The sequence below is a fragment of the Muscardinus avellanarius genome (genome assembly GCF_963383645.1).
Source record: "Muscardinus avellanarius genome assembly, chromosome: 2".
Lineage (NCBI taxonomy): Eukaryota > Metazoa > Chordata > Mammalia > Rodentia > Gliridae > Muscardinus > Muscardinus avellanarius.
In genome coordinates this window covers 99,688,884-99,706,350 of record NC_137787.1, presented here as the reverse complement: position 1 = coordinate 99,706,350, position 17,467 = coordinate 99,688,884, and the positions used below count along the sequence as shown (strand labels likewise).

Here is a 17,467-nt window from a genome sequence, read left to right as displayed (position 1 = left end):
GTGGCACACACTTGTAATCCCAGTACTTGGGAGGCTGAGACAGGAGGATCACATACAGGTAACTGGTCAGCCTCAGCTGGCCCTCTGCAACTTAGAGAGACCCTGTTTCAAAATAAAGAATAACAATGCACCAATAAAAAAATTTTTAAAAAGAAAGAAAAAGTAAAATTAGAGCTGGGCATGGTTGGCTCATACTTATAATCCCAGTACTTGGAAGGCTGAGACAGGAGGATCGCAGGTTTGTGGGAAGATTCAGCTACTTAGTAAAGCCTTCTGCAACTTAGTGAGATCCTGTTTCAAAAAAAATAAAGAATAAAAAACAGGACTGGGGGTGTAACTCAAAGGTAGAATGCCCCTAGGTTCAATCCCCAGTATCGCAAAAAAAAAAAAAAAAGTAAAAGTAGTAGATTTGCAAATAAAACTCACAACAGTAGAGCTGAATAGTGGTAAATAGTAGTGTTCAATGTACATACAAGATATCATCTCTCAGGTTTTTCAAGTATAAATACATGATAAAAGAAAAAAATTGTAAACAAACAATATCCTCATGATCAAAATTTCAATATTAATTCTTCTAAAATAGAGTACGAAAATGGTACAAATTCTTCATATGATGAATGATTATCTTTAGGTGTATACATGCATACACATGAATTCCTTAGTTTTGGTATTTTTATCTCTAAGTCAATCTTTTTTTTTTTTTTTTTTTTGGTGGTACTGGGGTTCCTGGAAACCCTTCTACCTCCAGGCTACACTCCCAGACCTATTTTATGCTTTTTTATTTTTGGAAACAGGGTCTGAACCTGCACGATCCTGTCTCTGCCTCCCAAGAACGGGGATTACAAGCATGCACCACCACGCCTGGTTTCTAAGTCAATCTTTAAACTGCTTACAATAATTTGTTTTATGGTACATTTTAATAAATATATAAATTATCCTTTTGTCACTTTGACAGTGAAACTGATAATACCGTTGTTTTGATGTAATATAATGCTATTTAAATTTGTTCACTTTGTTCAGTGTTTCATAATTTAAAGATAAGTTATTGTTCTTTCAGTAGAATTGAAATGTTTTTTTAACATACTACAATGTGTCTTGATTAAATCCATATTTTGAAATCTTAAAAAAATGAATAATAAGAAATAGGGCTGGTGGGGAGAGAAAGAAGAAAAAATGTGATTTTTTTCTAAGTATTTGAGATGTTTTAATAATTGACTGTAAAATTAACATTATTTTAGGTTTATTTTCTTTATTATTTGTCATTAAATTTACTACTTCTCTATTTTATCACATTAAGAAATAATAGAAAAAGAGGTCTGAAGATATAATAATAATACAAAGGAGATGATCATAAACATACTTAAAACATACTTCTGTACTCCTGTGAAATTCAACTACATCAAAAAAATAGACTAACATAAGTGTTCACAAGGCAAGTAGATTACATATGCCAATACCATAACATTATTTTATAGCTCTGTATACGGTAAAACTTATTAGATCAATACGACCTACTTTGCTGGCAGACGCAGTCTGAAGCAGTCTGCCTAGAAGACATTATAGGCTATGAGGAAAAGAAAGATTATAGCAATGAGGAAACCTACCAGAACATCTATAAATTGAGCAAAGGTGGAGATCCATTTGTCTGGAACTCTTCAGTCATAAGTCTGCTAGAGTAAAGGAAGAGAGAAATGTACCCCCCACCCCAGAGGTCCTTTCTGGTCCCAGTACTCCCTAACTACAATTAGTGAACATTGTTAAAATAGTCAATATAAAAAAAGGGTAGAGAAAGTACTGACTTCCTCAGAATATCTGACGTGAATATAAATTCACACTTTACATACTAAGTTAATGTATTTACTATGAAATTATAGCCTTTCTATTAAATACCATAAATAATGAATAATTCATTTTATTTCGGCAATAATTAAGCATATGCCCTTAAAAATGGCAGTATTGTGTGAGTCTCTGCACACTTACATAAATACATTTACTTGAAAACTTACTATTTTCTTTTCCTTTTTGTGGTACTAGAGATGGAACCCAGGGGCATTCTTCCTCTGAGTTACACCTCCCAACCCTATTTTTTATTCTTTATTTTGAAACAGGGTCTCACTGAGTTGTGGAGGGCCTCACTAAGTAGCTGAGACTGGTCATGAACTGAGATCCTCCTGTCTCAGTCTCCCAAATGCTGGGATTACAAGCCTGCACTACCATGCCCAGCTAATTATTTTCTTTAAATTGTTTCTCCTTACGGTTAAAATATTGATAAATAATTAGAAGATGGTTTTAAATTATTATTATTATTATTTATTATTTATTTATTTTGGTGGTACTGTGGTTCCTGGAAGCCTTTACCGCCGGGCTACACTCCCAGACCTATTTTATATTTTTTTATTTGGAAACAGGGTTTCTTAAGCCAATGAGGCTAGCTCTGAACCAGTGTGATCCTCCTGTCTCCGCCTCCCAAGCACGGGGATTACAAGCATGAGCCACCATGCCTGGCTGTTTTTAAATTATTTTAAATCCTTCAATACAAGTGTTCAAATGATTTAGTGAAAAAAAAAATATATATATATTTTGGTGGTACTGGGGGTGGAACCCAGAGGCTTTCTACCTCCGGGCTATACACCCAGACCTATTTTATATTTTATTTGGAAATAGGGTCTCACTAAGTTGCTGAGAGCCTCACTAAGTAGCTGAGCTGGCTTCAAACCTGTGCAATCTTCCTGTCTCAGCCTCCCAAGCGCGGGGATTACAACCGTGTACTACCACGCCTGGCCAGTGAAAATATTTCTAATATGATGCTATGAATTACGAAGGAAGTTTGTGTATATAATAGTATTTGCCTTGATATTAGATAATAGCCAAAAGATAATGGTACTTACCTCCTATTGAATGGCACAAACCTCAACTCAATTGGCCCAGCAAGAAATCTATATCCTACCATTTCCCTCCCCTCCCCACTAGTCAATCATTAATGTTTATAGCTTGTACCATCTTAATACTTCTTGAATTGTTCCTTTCTTTCCAGTCAAGATGTGGTACAGCACAACCTTAGTTTAGATCACTAGTACTGTTAACTTGGACTATGTAATCAGTGATACATCTCAAACAGATTCTCTGCCTACAGGTTCATTCCTTCCTATCTACTTTCCACACAGCTCCAGCGAGTCTTCTTAAGCACAAATCTGGTCATTTTAGTTGCACTCCATTATAACTTATGGTTAAGAACCCTTACAATAAATGGCAAACTATGACTGTAACCTTTCTTTGTTTTTTTTTCTTTTTGGAGTATCTGGGATGGAACCCAGGGGCATTTTACCTCCAAGCTACACCTCTAGCCCTGTTTTTATTTTTATTTGGAAACAGGATCTCCCTAAGGTGCTGACTGCCTCACTAAGTTCCTGAGGCTGGTCTCAAACCTGCAATCCTCTTATCTCAGCCTCCCAAGTACTGGGATTACAAGTGTACGCCACCATGCCCAGCTGAACTGTGACCTTTATGACATGGTTGCTGTTCTCCACAATATCCAGCCTAGACTCAATCACAATTCCTCCCAACATTCCAGGATTCAGCCCGGTTGACCTACTTTCTCAGTGTGCTATTTCTGGTTATTCTGTGGGAGTTTGCACAAACTATTTTATCTCCCTGAACTATACTCCACCAGCTTCCTGGCCTTTCCATTTCACGTCCTCTATCTGGCTAGTGACTATTTATTCCTTGGGGTGCCTTCTTTGCATACCTCCCTCTTGTGTGTTTCCAGAGCATCCTGGTTTTGAAGCACTACATATACACCTGTATTATAACCTGTGGTGTTTCAAGTTTATTTACAAACTGATTTGGGAGAACTCAGAAATACATTTTCTGATAGAAAAAAATAATAAACAGTTTAATTAAACTAATTACCTCCTGCAAAGCCTACTTAATCTATGATGTAGGTAAACTGCATTCTTTACTGTTACTATAGTCTTTAACTACCAGACTTTGATAATATCTGGGAGAATACACTAAGAATTCCAATTTGTTAATGCCAATTAATTATTTCTGGCTGCAGGGCAGGGATAGAAATACATAGTTTTGCTAGGCGTGGTACAGCCTCAGCTACTTAGCGAGGCCCTTCGCAACTCAGTGAGAGCCTATATCAAAAATACAAAAAAAGCCGGGCGTGGTAGCGCACACTTGTAATCCCAGCATTTGGGAGGCTGAGATAGGAGGATTGAGCAGGTAGAATGCCCCTGGGTTCCATCCCCAGTACTGAAAGAAAAAAAAAATCATTGTGAGGTATTTTTCTTCTGTTTTCTTTCTCTTCCCTTCCCCCTCTGTTCCTCTTTCCCTCCCTTCTTTCCTTCCCACCATCCCTCCCTTCCTTCTTTAGATCATTCACTGGGGAATGAACCCAGGGCTACACAACCACCACTATTTTTTATTTTTAAACAGGTTTCGTTAGGTTGCTGAGACACCTGTGATGCCCAGTCTAAGCCTCTCAAGTACTGGGATTTTAGGAATGCACCACAAAACCCAATTTCCTACTTCTTTTTTTTTTCCCACTTTTTTATCCATTGAATATATTTTCTAAGGTCCCTCAGAACTCTTTTATAATCCATTAAGAAATGTGTTGTCGGGCATGGTGGTGCATGCTTGTAATCCCCGCGCTTGGGAGGCGGAGACACGAGGATCGCGCTGGTTCAAAGCCAGCCCCGCTGGCTTAAGAGACCCTGTTTCCAAAAATAAAAAAGTATAAAATAGATCTGAGAGTGTAGCTCGGACGTAGAAGGGCTTCCAGGAACCCCAGTACCACCACCAAAAAAAAAAAAAAAAAAAAGAAATGTGTTAATTATCAAATATTTGGATTTTCCAGATATCTATTCACAGTTTCTTGTTTAATTTCATATATTGAGAAAATACTTTGTATTAGTTCAATATGTTTATATTTGCTGGTTGATGTTCTTCATTTACTTAAAAAGAACCTGGTGTTGGATATAGAATTTTATAAATGTCAAGTTGGTTGACAACATTTATTTATCTCATTATTCGTTTTTCATCTACTTGTTTTATCCTGAGCTCAAGCAACCCTCCCGAGTAGCTGGACTACAGACGTGCACCACTACGCCTGGCTGTGGAAGAAATTTTGCTATCTCCACTCAAAACTTTGGATTTATTGATTTCTCTTGTCATTTCTATAAGTTTTGCTTTATTAAATCTGAATCTGTGTTTATTACAGTCACATATTTAGGACTCTCATTTATATTATTTTCTTCTTGATGAACTGATCACTTTTTCATTATATAACTCTTCTCCTTATTACTGGCAATATTCTTTGTTCTGAAGTTTACATCATCTGATACTAATTACATTTACTCTCATTTTCTTTTATTATTTATGTGACATGTAGTTTTTCAATTTTAACCTTCATATTTAAAAAAAGTTTTCTTATCCACATATTATTTATGCCCTTGAAAGATTTGATTTTATGTGTGTGGGAGTAACTGGGGATTGAACCCAGGGGCATCCTATCTCCAAGCTCCACTCCCAGTCATATTTTATATTTTATTTAGAAACAGAAGTTTAATACTGTTTGTTGCCCACACCCTAGGGGTAGACAGCTTTTGTTCCTATCCCACTCCAGAAGCAGCAGATCCTTCACTGGGCTTTAGAAGCTGTGTGTGTGTGTGGGTGCACTCTGCCTATTGCCTACTATGGGAAAAGCATCCTGGAAGAGGGCCTGTGCTCTCCTGATGGGCGTGTTCTCTGGTCTAGTAAGCACCAGGCTGAGGCCAATGAAAGTAAAGCTTGTGAGTGTGGACTCCAGTGTTCTAGGACCCTCTGCTATTTTGAACTGTTACGATAGCCTAGACACAGCCTTTTTAATTGTGTTAGAATTACAGCTGTTTTCTTCTCATTTACCTTTATGGCAGCTGCCTCTTCTACTTCTGCTCTACCAAAGAAGGAAATGTTCTTATGTCCCATCTCTCCTTTCAACATACTAGAAAAATAAGGAACTTTTTTCCATATAAGAAAAGTCAGCTATGAAAATCCTAGCAGTAACATCATAATTAATGGTGAAAGATGCATGCCTTTCCCCTGAGATTGGCTACATGGCAAGGCTTTTCAATCCTGTCATTTTAATCACAATTACACTCATCATGCTTCAATGTGATAGCAAGAAAGTAAATAAAAAGCATACATAATACTAGGAGAGATTAAAAAAAAAAGTGTGTTTATGTGCAGACAAAATGATCCTCTATACTGGGATTAACCAAAAAGCCATGAGACTAATAAAGTGAGTTCAGCGAGTTCACTGAATAAAAGGTCAATATATGAAATCAATAATAATCTATATTTAGTGATAAAAATGGAATTTTAAACTAAAATACTACTTACAAGAGCTTAGAGAGACATGAAATGCCTAGGGATAAATCTAACAAAATGTATTCACAAAACATATCAAAGTCAAATAAGCCCAACATGAGAAAGAGAGAGGGGGAGGGAACAGGGTGGGAAGTGGGGAAGGGATAAATGAGTGATGTGTGCTTGTATGTCTCCACCATCTTGTACCCCACTGGCATGTATAACTACAATGAACGAATTAAAAAAAGAGAAACACAAAAAAGAAAAAATGTACTCAAAAAACCAAAACACAATGAGAAAAATTTTTAAAAGACCTAAATTAGAAGAAAAAGATACTCTTCATGAATCAAAAAACTAAATATTAGTAAGGAGAATTCCTCTAAATTAATGTATAGATTCAATGCAATTTCAATAAAAACAGCATATACTTGACAGGTTGATTCTGAAATTCATATGGAAAAGTAAACCTACAAGAGATAAAACAAGTTTTTTTATTTTTGTGGTACTAGGGATGGAACCCAGGGACATTCTACCTCTGAGCTATACCCCCAGCCTTATTTTTTATTCTTTATTTTGAAATAGGGTCTCACTAAGTTGCAAAGGGCCTCGCTAAGTAGCTGAGGCTGGCCATGAACCTGCGATCCTCCTGTCTCAATCTCCCTAGTACTGGGATTACAAGGGTGTCAGCTATCAGTTGATTTTTTTTATGAAGGTGTTGAGGAAATTTCATGAGAGAACAGTAGTTTTTCCAACAGAAAGTGCTGGAACAACTGAAAATCCATATGCAAAAAACACCAAACAACCAAACAAAACCCCCTGCAACTCTGAACACTTCTACCCTTACTTTGTACCATATTCAAAATTAACTCAAAATAGCTCATAACCCTAAATGTGTAAGTTAAAGCTTTAGTGCATGCACACACACACACACACACACACTTCTGAGGACTGAACCTAAGGGAGTTCTGCCTCAGGACTATACCCCAGCCCTTTTGATTTTTTTTATTTTGAAACAGGGTGAGGGTGATTTTTTTATTTTGGTGAGGTTGGTTTTCTAACCCTCCCAAGTACTGAGACTACAGGTGTGCGCCACCATACCTGGCTCTTTACCACTTTCAGAAGAAAACATAAGATAATATTCTCATAAACCTGGATTAGGCAAAAAGTTCTTAGAACTAAAAAAGCAATACACAAAAGGAAAAAAGATATACTAGACTACTTCAAATAAAACTTCTTCAGAGGCAAACCAATTAGAATCACTCCAGACTTCCCAAACCAAGTCATGAGAGCCAGAAGGGCTTGGAGTAACATATTCCAAACTCTGAAAGAAAACAACTTCCAGCCAAAAATTTTCTACCCAGCAAAACTTTCTATCAAATTAGATGGAAAAATAAGAAGCTTTCATGACAAACAGAAACTGAAGGAATTTATGTCTTTAGAACCAGCACTAGAGAAAATACTCAAAGAGATTAATTACAAAGAAGAAATAGGTAACACACACCAGAACCAGAGAAACAAGATTTTCCATCCAACAGACAACTAAGATTGGTTATCTGTGGAGATTCATTATTTATGTTAGTCTTTTACCTATCTCTAAATTGTATTGTTTGCCTTTATTGTTGTTAATTTCTAGGATTTCTAGTTGGAATATTAATATACCTTCAGATATAGCATTTGGAAATATTTTATCCAATTCTATTAGTAACTTTTAACTCTGTTTACATTGTCTTTGGATATACAATATGTTTTTTATTTTTTAGGGAGTTTGTATACTCTTCTGTGGCCTGTGCCATTGAAATCATATCCAAGAAATCACTGCCAATTTCAATGTTGTGAGGTTTTATGACCCAGATTTTCTTCTAAAAGTTTATAGTCTTAAGATTTATATTTAGGTTTATTATCTATTTTGAGTTAATATTTGTATATGGGATTAGGTAAGGGTCCAATTTTATTCTTTTCCATGTAATTATTATTTTTCAACAATATTTAGTTAAAAGATTATTATTTCCTCCACCAAATGTTCGTGGAAACCTTGTTAAAAATAACTTGACAATATAGGGAAGAATTTAGCTCTAGGCTTTTATTTAACTCCAATGGTTTATATATCTGCTTTTAGAACAGTACTACACTGTTTCAATTATTATAGCTTTATATGGTTTGAAATCAGAAAATATATATCTTCTAGCTTTGTTCTTTTTCAAGATCGTTTTGGGTATCTAGAATCCATATTCCATATTAGGATAGATTTTTTTCTGAAAAATAAATATATAAATATATGATAGTTTCACCTAAAAATAGAAAAAAATATTCTCTGGTAAGAAAGAAAGCAAAAAGAAATATTGAAATGTTATCTTTAAGTCATCAAAAGCTTGGTATCAGACAAATGAAACTGTTATGTGAGATTATCATTTTTAATTTTGGATAAATTGCTATAATACTAGATGTCAACCACTAAGCCAAGCATGGGAAGGAAGGATGGGGAGAGAATGGGGTGGGGATCGGGTGGGGGCTGACTGGGTGATGTGTGCATGTATGTCTACAAAAGTTTGTATCCCACTATGATGTATGAAACAGTGCACCAAAAAAAAAAAAAAACTTCTTGTTTTTGTTAAAAAACAAAAATGGAAGCCAGACGGTGGCACATGCCTGTAATTCCAACTACTCAGGAGGCTGAGCCAAAAGAATTACAAGTTTAAGGCCAACCTGGGCAACTTACTGAGTCCCTTACAAAAAATAGTAATTTTTAAAAAAGGGCTGAGGATGCAGCAGCTTAATGGTAGAAATGCCTAATGGTAGGCATTTCTACAAAGCTCTGAATCTCCAGCACAGAAAGGAAAGGAAGGAAGGAAGGAAGAAATCTACAGGCTTGCGGAAAATTTTTCCAAGAAAAAAAAATATGTTAGGGTATTTACTTCCAAATACATAGAAGTCTTCTAAGTCAATATAAACACAGGCTCAATATAACAGGTACTTCACAAAGGAAAGTGAATAGCTTAAAAGTACACACAAATATGCTTAAAATTATGAGGGAGAGGCAAATTAAAATCCCTATGAGAAACCCCTACATATCCCAAGTGCTGACAAAGATGTAGAACTGGAACTCTCATACAATGACAACAGTAGTGCAAAACAGTATGGCTACTTTAAAAAACAAATGGCAGGGTTTTTCTTTTTTATGATTCAGCAATCCTATTTCTGAATTTTTGCCTAAGGAAGACAAAAATAGATGCCTCTACAATGGCCTACATGTAGATGATTTTATTACCTTTATTCAGTGCAAATTGGAAATTCTCTAAATGTCTAACTGGTGAAGAAATAAAAAAATATATACACTTCCATACTTCAGAGGATATACAGGCAGCAATAAAAAGAAAAAAAGTAACGACATATGCAACAACCTGAATTAATCTCAAAACTTTAAGATAAATCAAAGAAACATGACACAAGGCTACATATAATGATTCCATCTTTGTGTGTGCGTGTGACAATCTATAAAGTGCAAAATTATAATAAAAGTGAATTTGTAATTTACATGGTCTAGGGGTGAGTTGGAGGGAAATGGCTACAAATATTCATGAGGAACCTTTTTGATGTGATGAAAATATTCAATATTTTCATTATAGTAGTGGTTAACCAACGATACACATTTGTCAAGCCTCATTCAGACATATATTTTAGAAGGGTACATTTCACTTTATAAAAACTGTACCTTAAAATCTGCACTTTTAAAAGTTATGTTATAGCCAGGTGTGGTGGCGCATGCTTGTAATCCCAGCATTTGGGAGGCTGACACAGGAGGATCGTGGTTGGTAGACAGCCTCAGCTACTTAGTGAGGCCCTTTGCAACTCAGTGAGACCCTGTTTCAAAAAATAAAGAATAAAAAATAGGGCTGGGGGTATACCTTGGAGGTAGAATGCCCTTGGGTTCCACCCCCAGTACTGCAAAAAAAAAAAAAAAAAGTTATGTTATAACAAACTCAGAATTGGCTGGGTATGGTGGCACACGCCTATAATCCCCGTACTTGGTTCTCAAGCCAGCCTTAGCAAGTTGGTGAGGCCCTCTGCATCTTAGTGAGACTCTGTTTCAAAAAAAAAAAACAAAAAAAAAAACAAACATAAAATGGGGCTGAGGACATAGCCGAAAGGTAGAGTGCCTCTGGGTTCAATCTCCAGTGTGTGTGTGTGTGTGTACACACACACACACACACACACACACACACACACACACACAGAATAAAATAAAAAACTCAGAATTGACAGGTACGGCACTCAGTATTTACAAATTCTACCAAGCTTGTAAAACAACAATAACCACCACAACAACAGCATATGATGAGTTTACCTGATAGTTATACTAACATTTAAAAACTCTAATACCAAGCCAGGCACAATGATGGATGCCTGTAATTCCAGTACTTTGGAGGCTGATACAGGAGGATCACAGGTTTTTTGTTTTTGTGTTTGCTTTTATTTTGGTACTTGGAATTGAACCCAGGGGCATTCTACCTCTGAGCTCCAGTCCCCAGCCCAATTTTAGTTTTGTTTTGAAACAGGGTCTCACTAGATTTTCATTATGCATATTCTTTAAATGAGAAAATGTAAAGTATACTCTACTCCCTAATCAAAATATACAAGTATATTGGAAAGGGTCACTATATGGATAAAGTAATGTTTATTATATTATTGTTTACTTTGAATAAGTCTGAATTTTCTACAATAAGGAGTTAAAAAAAAGAAAAGACAGGTTAAAGCATGTAAATAACCTACTTAATTTATTAAAGTTTGTATAAAGACAAATACATGCTGGCCCAGCAACAAGTACCTTGGCAATAGCAGTTTGTTTAAACATGTGGGTGATCAATCCCATAACAGTTTCCGTGCCACCTGGATTTGGAGTTCTCATTAAATTTTCCCACTTTTGAAAGCTGGTATTTAATTCCTATGTGGAATGAAATAACATATTTTTTTAGAAATACTGCATAAAAAACAGAACAATTAATGCAATCATAAATCTTATCCTACTTCTTTTCTGTATAAAAAGATGTAAAGAACTTCCTAGATGCAAAAGCATTCATTTAAAACATCAATGAGGTGAGGCGTGGTGGCGCACGCTTGTAATCCCCATGCTTGGGAGGCAGAGACAGGAGGATCGCACAGGTTCAAAGTCAGCCTCGCTGGCTTAAGAGGCCCTGTTTCCAAATAAAAATAATATAAAATATGTCTGGGAGTGTAGCCTGGAGGCAGAAGGGTTTCCAGGAACCCCAGTACCACAAAATAATAATAATAATAATAATAATAATAATAATAATAATAAATATTAAAAATAATACATCAATGAGGTCAGACATATGTTCATGCCAATTATAGAAACCAATGACAAGCTATGGGCAAAAACAAAGCCCTTTGCTAACAATATAAAACAATTGCTGCCTCCTGTTATGAAGAAATATTTTAGAAAGTGAAAATAAAAATTTAAACACATAAGAAAGCAAGATGCTGAAAGTAAATATGATAGCCAAGTGTTTTTTACAAAAAAAAAAAAAAAAAAAAAAACATTTTGCCGGGTGTGGTGGTGCACGCTTGTAATCCCAGCATTTAGGAGGCTGAGACCTAAGGATTGTGGACAGCCTCAGCTACTTAGTGAGACCCTCTGCAACTTACACCATGTTTCAAAATAAAATACAAAATAGGGCAGGGGGTTTAGCTCAGAGGTCAAATGCCCCTGGGTTCCATCAACAGACAACGCCCCCCCCCAATATTTTTATTTAAATGAGCATACAGGCTTGGGGATTATTGGTTAAATAAAAATATAATCCTAGACGGGCGTGGTGGAGCATGCTTGTAATCCCAGCATTCAGGAGGCTGAAACCAGAGGATCGCGGTTCGCAGACAGCCTCAGCTACTTAGTGAGGCCCTCTGCAACTCAGTGAGACCCTGTTTCAAAATAAAGAATAAAAAATAGGGCAGGGGTTATAGCTCAGAGGTCAAATACCTCTGGGTTCCATCCCAGACCTGCAAAAAAAAAAAATATATATATATATATATATATATATTCCTATACTGACTTTTCATTTTATTTTTCTCTCTAATGCTAAAATGGTAGATAATGAAAACTAGACCATTGTTACTTTAGAAATAACATATTTCTCAATGTTTACATAATGCTTGTTTTATGTTTTGAAGATGTAACAATGAAAATACCTGTACAAAAAGTCATGTCTAGATTTAAAAAAAATGTAAAGATTATAAAGTATTGCACTCCCCAAAAAAATTTAGATAAAGATTAGGTAAAATACACTTCTAGCCTTTTCTGATATGTTGAATTTCACATCTTACAACATGATCACAGAGTTTCAGGATTTCAAGAATAGGGAAGTATCCAAGATATCCCAGAAGACAGTAATTCATATTTAAACATTTGAGAGGAAGAAAAACAATTTCCTTTGTTAATTTTTTGGTTTTATACCTTACAGGTATTTTGAATTCTTAATGTTAAATCTCTGTTGTAGTTGAAGCATTTTTTTCTATATTCAACAGAAAATTTTAATTACTAGAATATTATATCTGTTTACATATTTGATAACTAAAATTAAATTTTTCAGTTCTCTTCCTGAAATGAAACAAAACCAATTCATATGCTCTAATTCATATGCTCTATTTTAAGAAAGCAGACTTTTTCTCTATGAAGTATGAAATATGTTCAATCTTTAATAGTATAATTTTAAATGACTTAAAATAAGGCTTTCAATCAAATGAAGGTTTTTACCTTGGCTGCCACCGATGGAAGATCAAATGGTATACGCTGTCTGATTTTAGGGGGCAGCTGGGTTAAAACTTCAGTCTTTAATCTCCTAATCATTATGTCATTTAATAGCTGGTGAAGTTCATTAAGATTTGATGCTCCTCGACAATCCCACTGAGCTCTTTTACCAAAATATCTGTTAATATGAAGAAAAAAAAATGTGGAAAAGTGGAATGCTAGAATAAGCAAACAATTTATCCAGTACAATCTTCATTTAACAAGGAGCCAAGACACCCTTTACATTGATAATTCTGAATGAATATTAGTTTCAAAAAGCCCAATTTAAGAAAGAGCAACGAATAAGATAAACACTACTCAAGTGTAGAACGTGTGTATATCTAACCACTGTTTAAACTGAGATGAACAGATGAGTCTGAATTGGACAGACGAGGTCATTACTTCTAAATGAGGTGCAACTGGCACTTGGGTGGATTACACATGGCACTGTGGTTAGCAGATCTAACCAGTAGGCTTGAACTGCCAGTACACCAGCCAGTCATTAAAAACCACCTCAAACATTTTATATACTCTCTATCCATACACACTATTTTCAGATGAACTGTTAAGAAGAACAGATTGACTACCTAGTGATCTTGTGTCTCTTTACAACAAATGAATTGATACCAAATAAATTAAAAACAAACAAGCAAAGATATAAAACCACTGTGAAGCAGAGAATGAAAGAGGAAGCATCAGAGGATGTATGACTTAAATATTTAGACCTAAATAAATATGCAGATGGAAAAGTGGTAACTGAATTAGCAAATGAAAGGAAGTTAAAATTTAAGATGCTTGCAAAAGGCAACGTATGGGGTGTGAGGGTGAAAAAAAGGCAATTTATTCCCTAGATGTCAGAAAAGATCAGGAGTTGGAAGCAGTAAATGATATGAATTGGTTTTAAGACAAGGGTTGAAATCTAGTGGAACAACTGAAAAGTACACACCAGGCCAAGTGGCCCAAAACATCCTCCATCACTGTGACAACTAAAATGCTACCCCATAAAATTCTCAATCATCTCCTAGAGGCTTATAATACCTACTATTAAAAACAGCTGTTCCAGAATAATTACCAAAGAAAAATTCCTGTTAGGTTTAAGTAACTATTTTAATGAGATTTTTAACCCCCCCACCCCAAATAGATGTCAATATGAGAAACATGGAACTTGGGAATATTACATTTTTTAGTTTAATGTATTAACCTGAACATACAGGAAAAATACAATATATAAACTGCTTGGACTGGAGACTTGATTAAAAAACCATAGTGAATGGATAGAATGTACCACATGAAAAAATGATACAGATACCACTGAATTGTCATCGATATAAAGTTTACTCGTTAAAAAAAAAAAAAAAACTAAGCTGGGCATGGTGGAGCACGCTTGTAATCCCAGCATTTGGGACGCTGAGACTGGAAGAGCACGGTTCAAGGACAGCCTCAGCTAATTAGTGAGGCCCTTTGCAAATGAGTGAGACCCACTTCCAAAATAAAGAATAAAAAATAGGGATGGGGGTGTAACTCAAGAGGTAGAATGCCCCTGGATTCCACTTCCAGTTCTAAGAAAAAAAAAATTGAAGTGCTGTCATTACACAAAAAGTTTAATGATTTACATATAACTGCTATAAACTGAATTGCTGAAAGTTGTTCATTAAAATGTTTAGCTCCTTTAATGTTTTATTTCCTAATATGTATATTAAAAATTCACACATTCATGAAAGTACAAAAATACCTGCTTCTGTCACACATTTTCCCATTCCTATACATAGGTACATCTTTGTGTCTATGTCTGTGTGTGTGTGTGTGTGTTCTTGGTTCCTGGAGATTGAACCCAGGGGTGTTCTACATCTGAGCTACACCCCAGCCCAACTTTATTTGTATTTTAGAACAGAGTCTCACTAAGTTGCCAAGGCTGGCTACAAACCTGTAACCTTCCTGTCTCAGCCTCCCAAGGACTGGGATTATAGTCATGTGCCACCAAACCTGACTATGTAGGCACATTTTGACTACATAGTTAAACAAAAAAAATCTAACACTCCAAACTGCCAATAATATAAACAGTAAGTTTGTAGGGGATATTTTGGCTTTGTTTTCTAAATCAAATGTCTGCTATTTACAGTATTCTTAGGCATATCACTTACATGGCATGTCCTGCAGGTGTGCATACAGTAGCTGGAGGTCTTCTGCCGTAATTGTTATTGCTTACACAAGCAGCACACAGGCGTTTTTAACATCAGAGGCCACCCTGCCTCCTGCACAGCACCAACAGCTGTGCTCCAGAAGTGCAGATCTGTTTGGAAGCCTGAACAATCTAATGGCAGACACCACAGTATAGTATCGGGTCTGTGATGAGAATTAATTCACTCCTTGGGGAGATGCACTCTATTGAGAGAAGACCTAGCTGTTTCCCTGTCGGCATTTTTACTACTGGTTTATTGTAAACCATATGCTTTGTCTGGGACATGGTTAAGAAAAAATATTTCTCACTACTTTCCACCTCCACCACTTCTTTCACCTGAAACTCTGAATGCTAGAGGTACCATTTGCTCTAATGAATATTCACAGCTGGGAGTGGTGGCACATGCCTGTAATTTAACTGACTTGGAAGGCTAAGGCAGGAGGATCACAAATTCAAGGCCATCCTGGACAACTTAGTGAGATCCTGTCTCAAGATTAAAATAAAATAGAAAGGATGTAGCCCAGGAGTAGAGTGCCCCTGGATTCAATCCCCAAGTTATCCCCCCCCCCACACACACACACACATACACACAAGCTAGATGTGGTGGTGCATGCCTGTAATTTCAGTCTTTGGGAGGTTGAGATAGGAAGATCACAGGATAGAGGCCAGGCTCAGTAACTTGGAGAGACCCTATTTTAAAATAAAAAATAAAATGAGGCTGGGGGAGTGTAGCTCGGAAGTAGGACACCCTTGGGTTCAATCCACAGTACAAGTAGATGGAGGGCAAGGGAGATGAGGAGGGGGAGGGAGAGAAGGAACAGGGCAAAGAGGAGGAGGAGAGAAAAGAACAGAAAAGAAAAAGAAAAAAGAACATTTACAGCACCATATTTGTTAACTCCCAGTCTTACATCTAGAGTACAAAGGAGAAATGGGGGCGAGGAGTGGGCTAGAAAGGGTATCAACAGCTGGGCGTGGTGGTGCATGTTTGTAATACAAGTACTTGGGAGGCTGAGACAGGAGGATCTAGGTTCTTGGACAACTGATTTTATCTTTTTTTTTTTTCAGTACTGGGGATGGAACCCAGGGGTATTCTACCTCCGAGTTATACCTCCAGCCCTATTTTTTATTCTTTATTTTGAAACAGGGTATCACTAAGTTGCAGAGGGCCTCACTAAATAATTGAGGCTGTCTGCAAACCTCAATCCTCCTGTCTCAGCATCCCGAATGCTAGCATTACAAATGTGAGCCACCACACCCAGCTTCAGACAATTGATTTTAATATACTGATCTTATATCCTGCAATTTTGCTGATCTCTTTTTAGTTCTAAGCACTTTTTAGAGGGTTCCTTAGGATTTTTAAAATATAGGATCATCAGATCATGTCAAGCTGGGCATGGTGGCGCATGTTTGTAATCCCAGCACTTGGGAGGCTGAGATAGGAGGACTGCACAGGTTTGAAGCCAGCCTCAGCTACTTAGTGAGACTCTCAGCAACTTAGTGAGACCCTGTTTCCAAACAAAATATAAATTAGGTCTGGAAGTGTAGCTCAGAGGGAGAAAGGTAGAAAGCCCTTGGGTTCCATCCCAGTACCACACACACACACACACACACACACACACACACACACACACATATCATGTCACTTGGGTATAGAAAGTTTTTTTTCCATTTTGTTTTGATGGTATGGGGGATGGAACCCAGAGCCTTTCTACCTCTGGTCTATACTCCCAGATCTATTTTATATTTTATTTGGAAACAGGTTCTCACTAAGTTGCTGAAAGCCTCACTAAGTAGCTAAGGCTTGCTTCGAACCTACACAATCCTGCTTCAACCTCCTGTTACAATCAATTATACTTCTAGGTGTTAAGTTGTAGAATTGACTTTTGATCAACCCAGACTGAATTTACTTGGTTAAGAACAGTTTTCAGGAGGAAAAGAAAACTAGAGTCTTGAATATGCTGACTTATATGTGCTGATGACATAATTAGAAGGAGCCCTAGTATAATGCATTTGTACTGGTTCTAATCTCAAGAGAATGGAGTGCGCTGTAGCTATAGATACTATGTGAGTTTTAACAGTTAAAGCCAGAAAGCAATTTTAATGGTCAATGATAGGAAAAAAGAATGAAAAGGAAAGAT

At 36.4% G+C, this 17,467-nt stretch overlaps 1 protein-coding gene across 1 annotated transcript in view; it reads right to left on the bottom strand.

Annotated features, from left to right (window-relative positions):
* The window catches only part of ZRANB3 (zinc finger RANBP2-type containing 3), a gene marked incomplete at both ends in the record, with an annotated part of 221,020 nt that overhangs the window by 64,807 nt on the left and 138,746 nt on the right, over window positions 1-17,467 (bottom strand). The window contains 2 exons of the mRNA XM_080688973.1: window positions 11,174-11,290; window positions 13,118-13,289. Coding sequence (XP_080545099.1) covers window positions 11,174-11,290; window positions 13,118-13,289 — 289 coding nt within the window. The remainder of the gene's footprint in view (window positions 1-11,173; window positions 11,291-13,117; window positions 13,290-17,467) is intronic.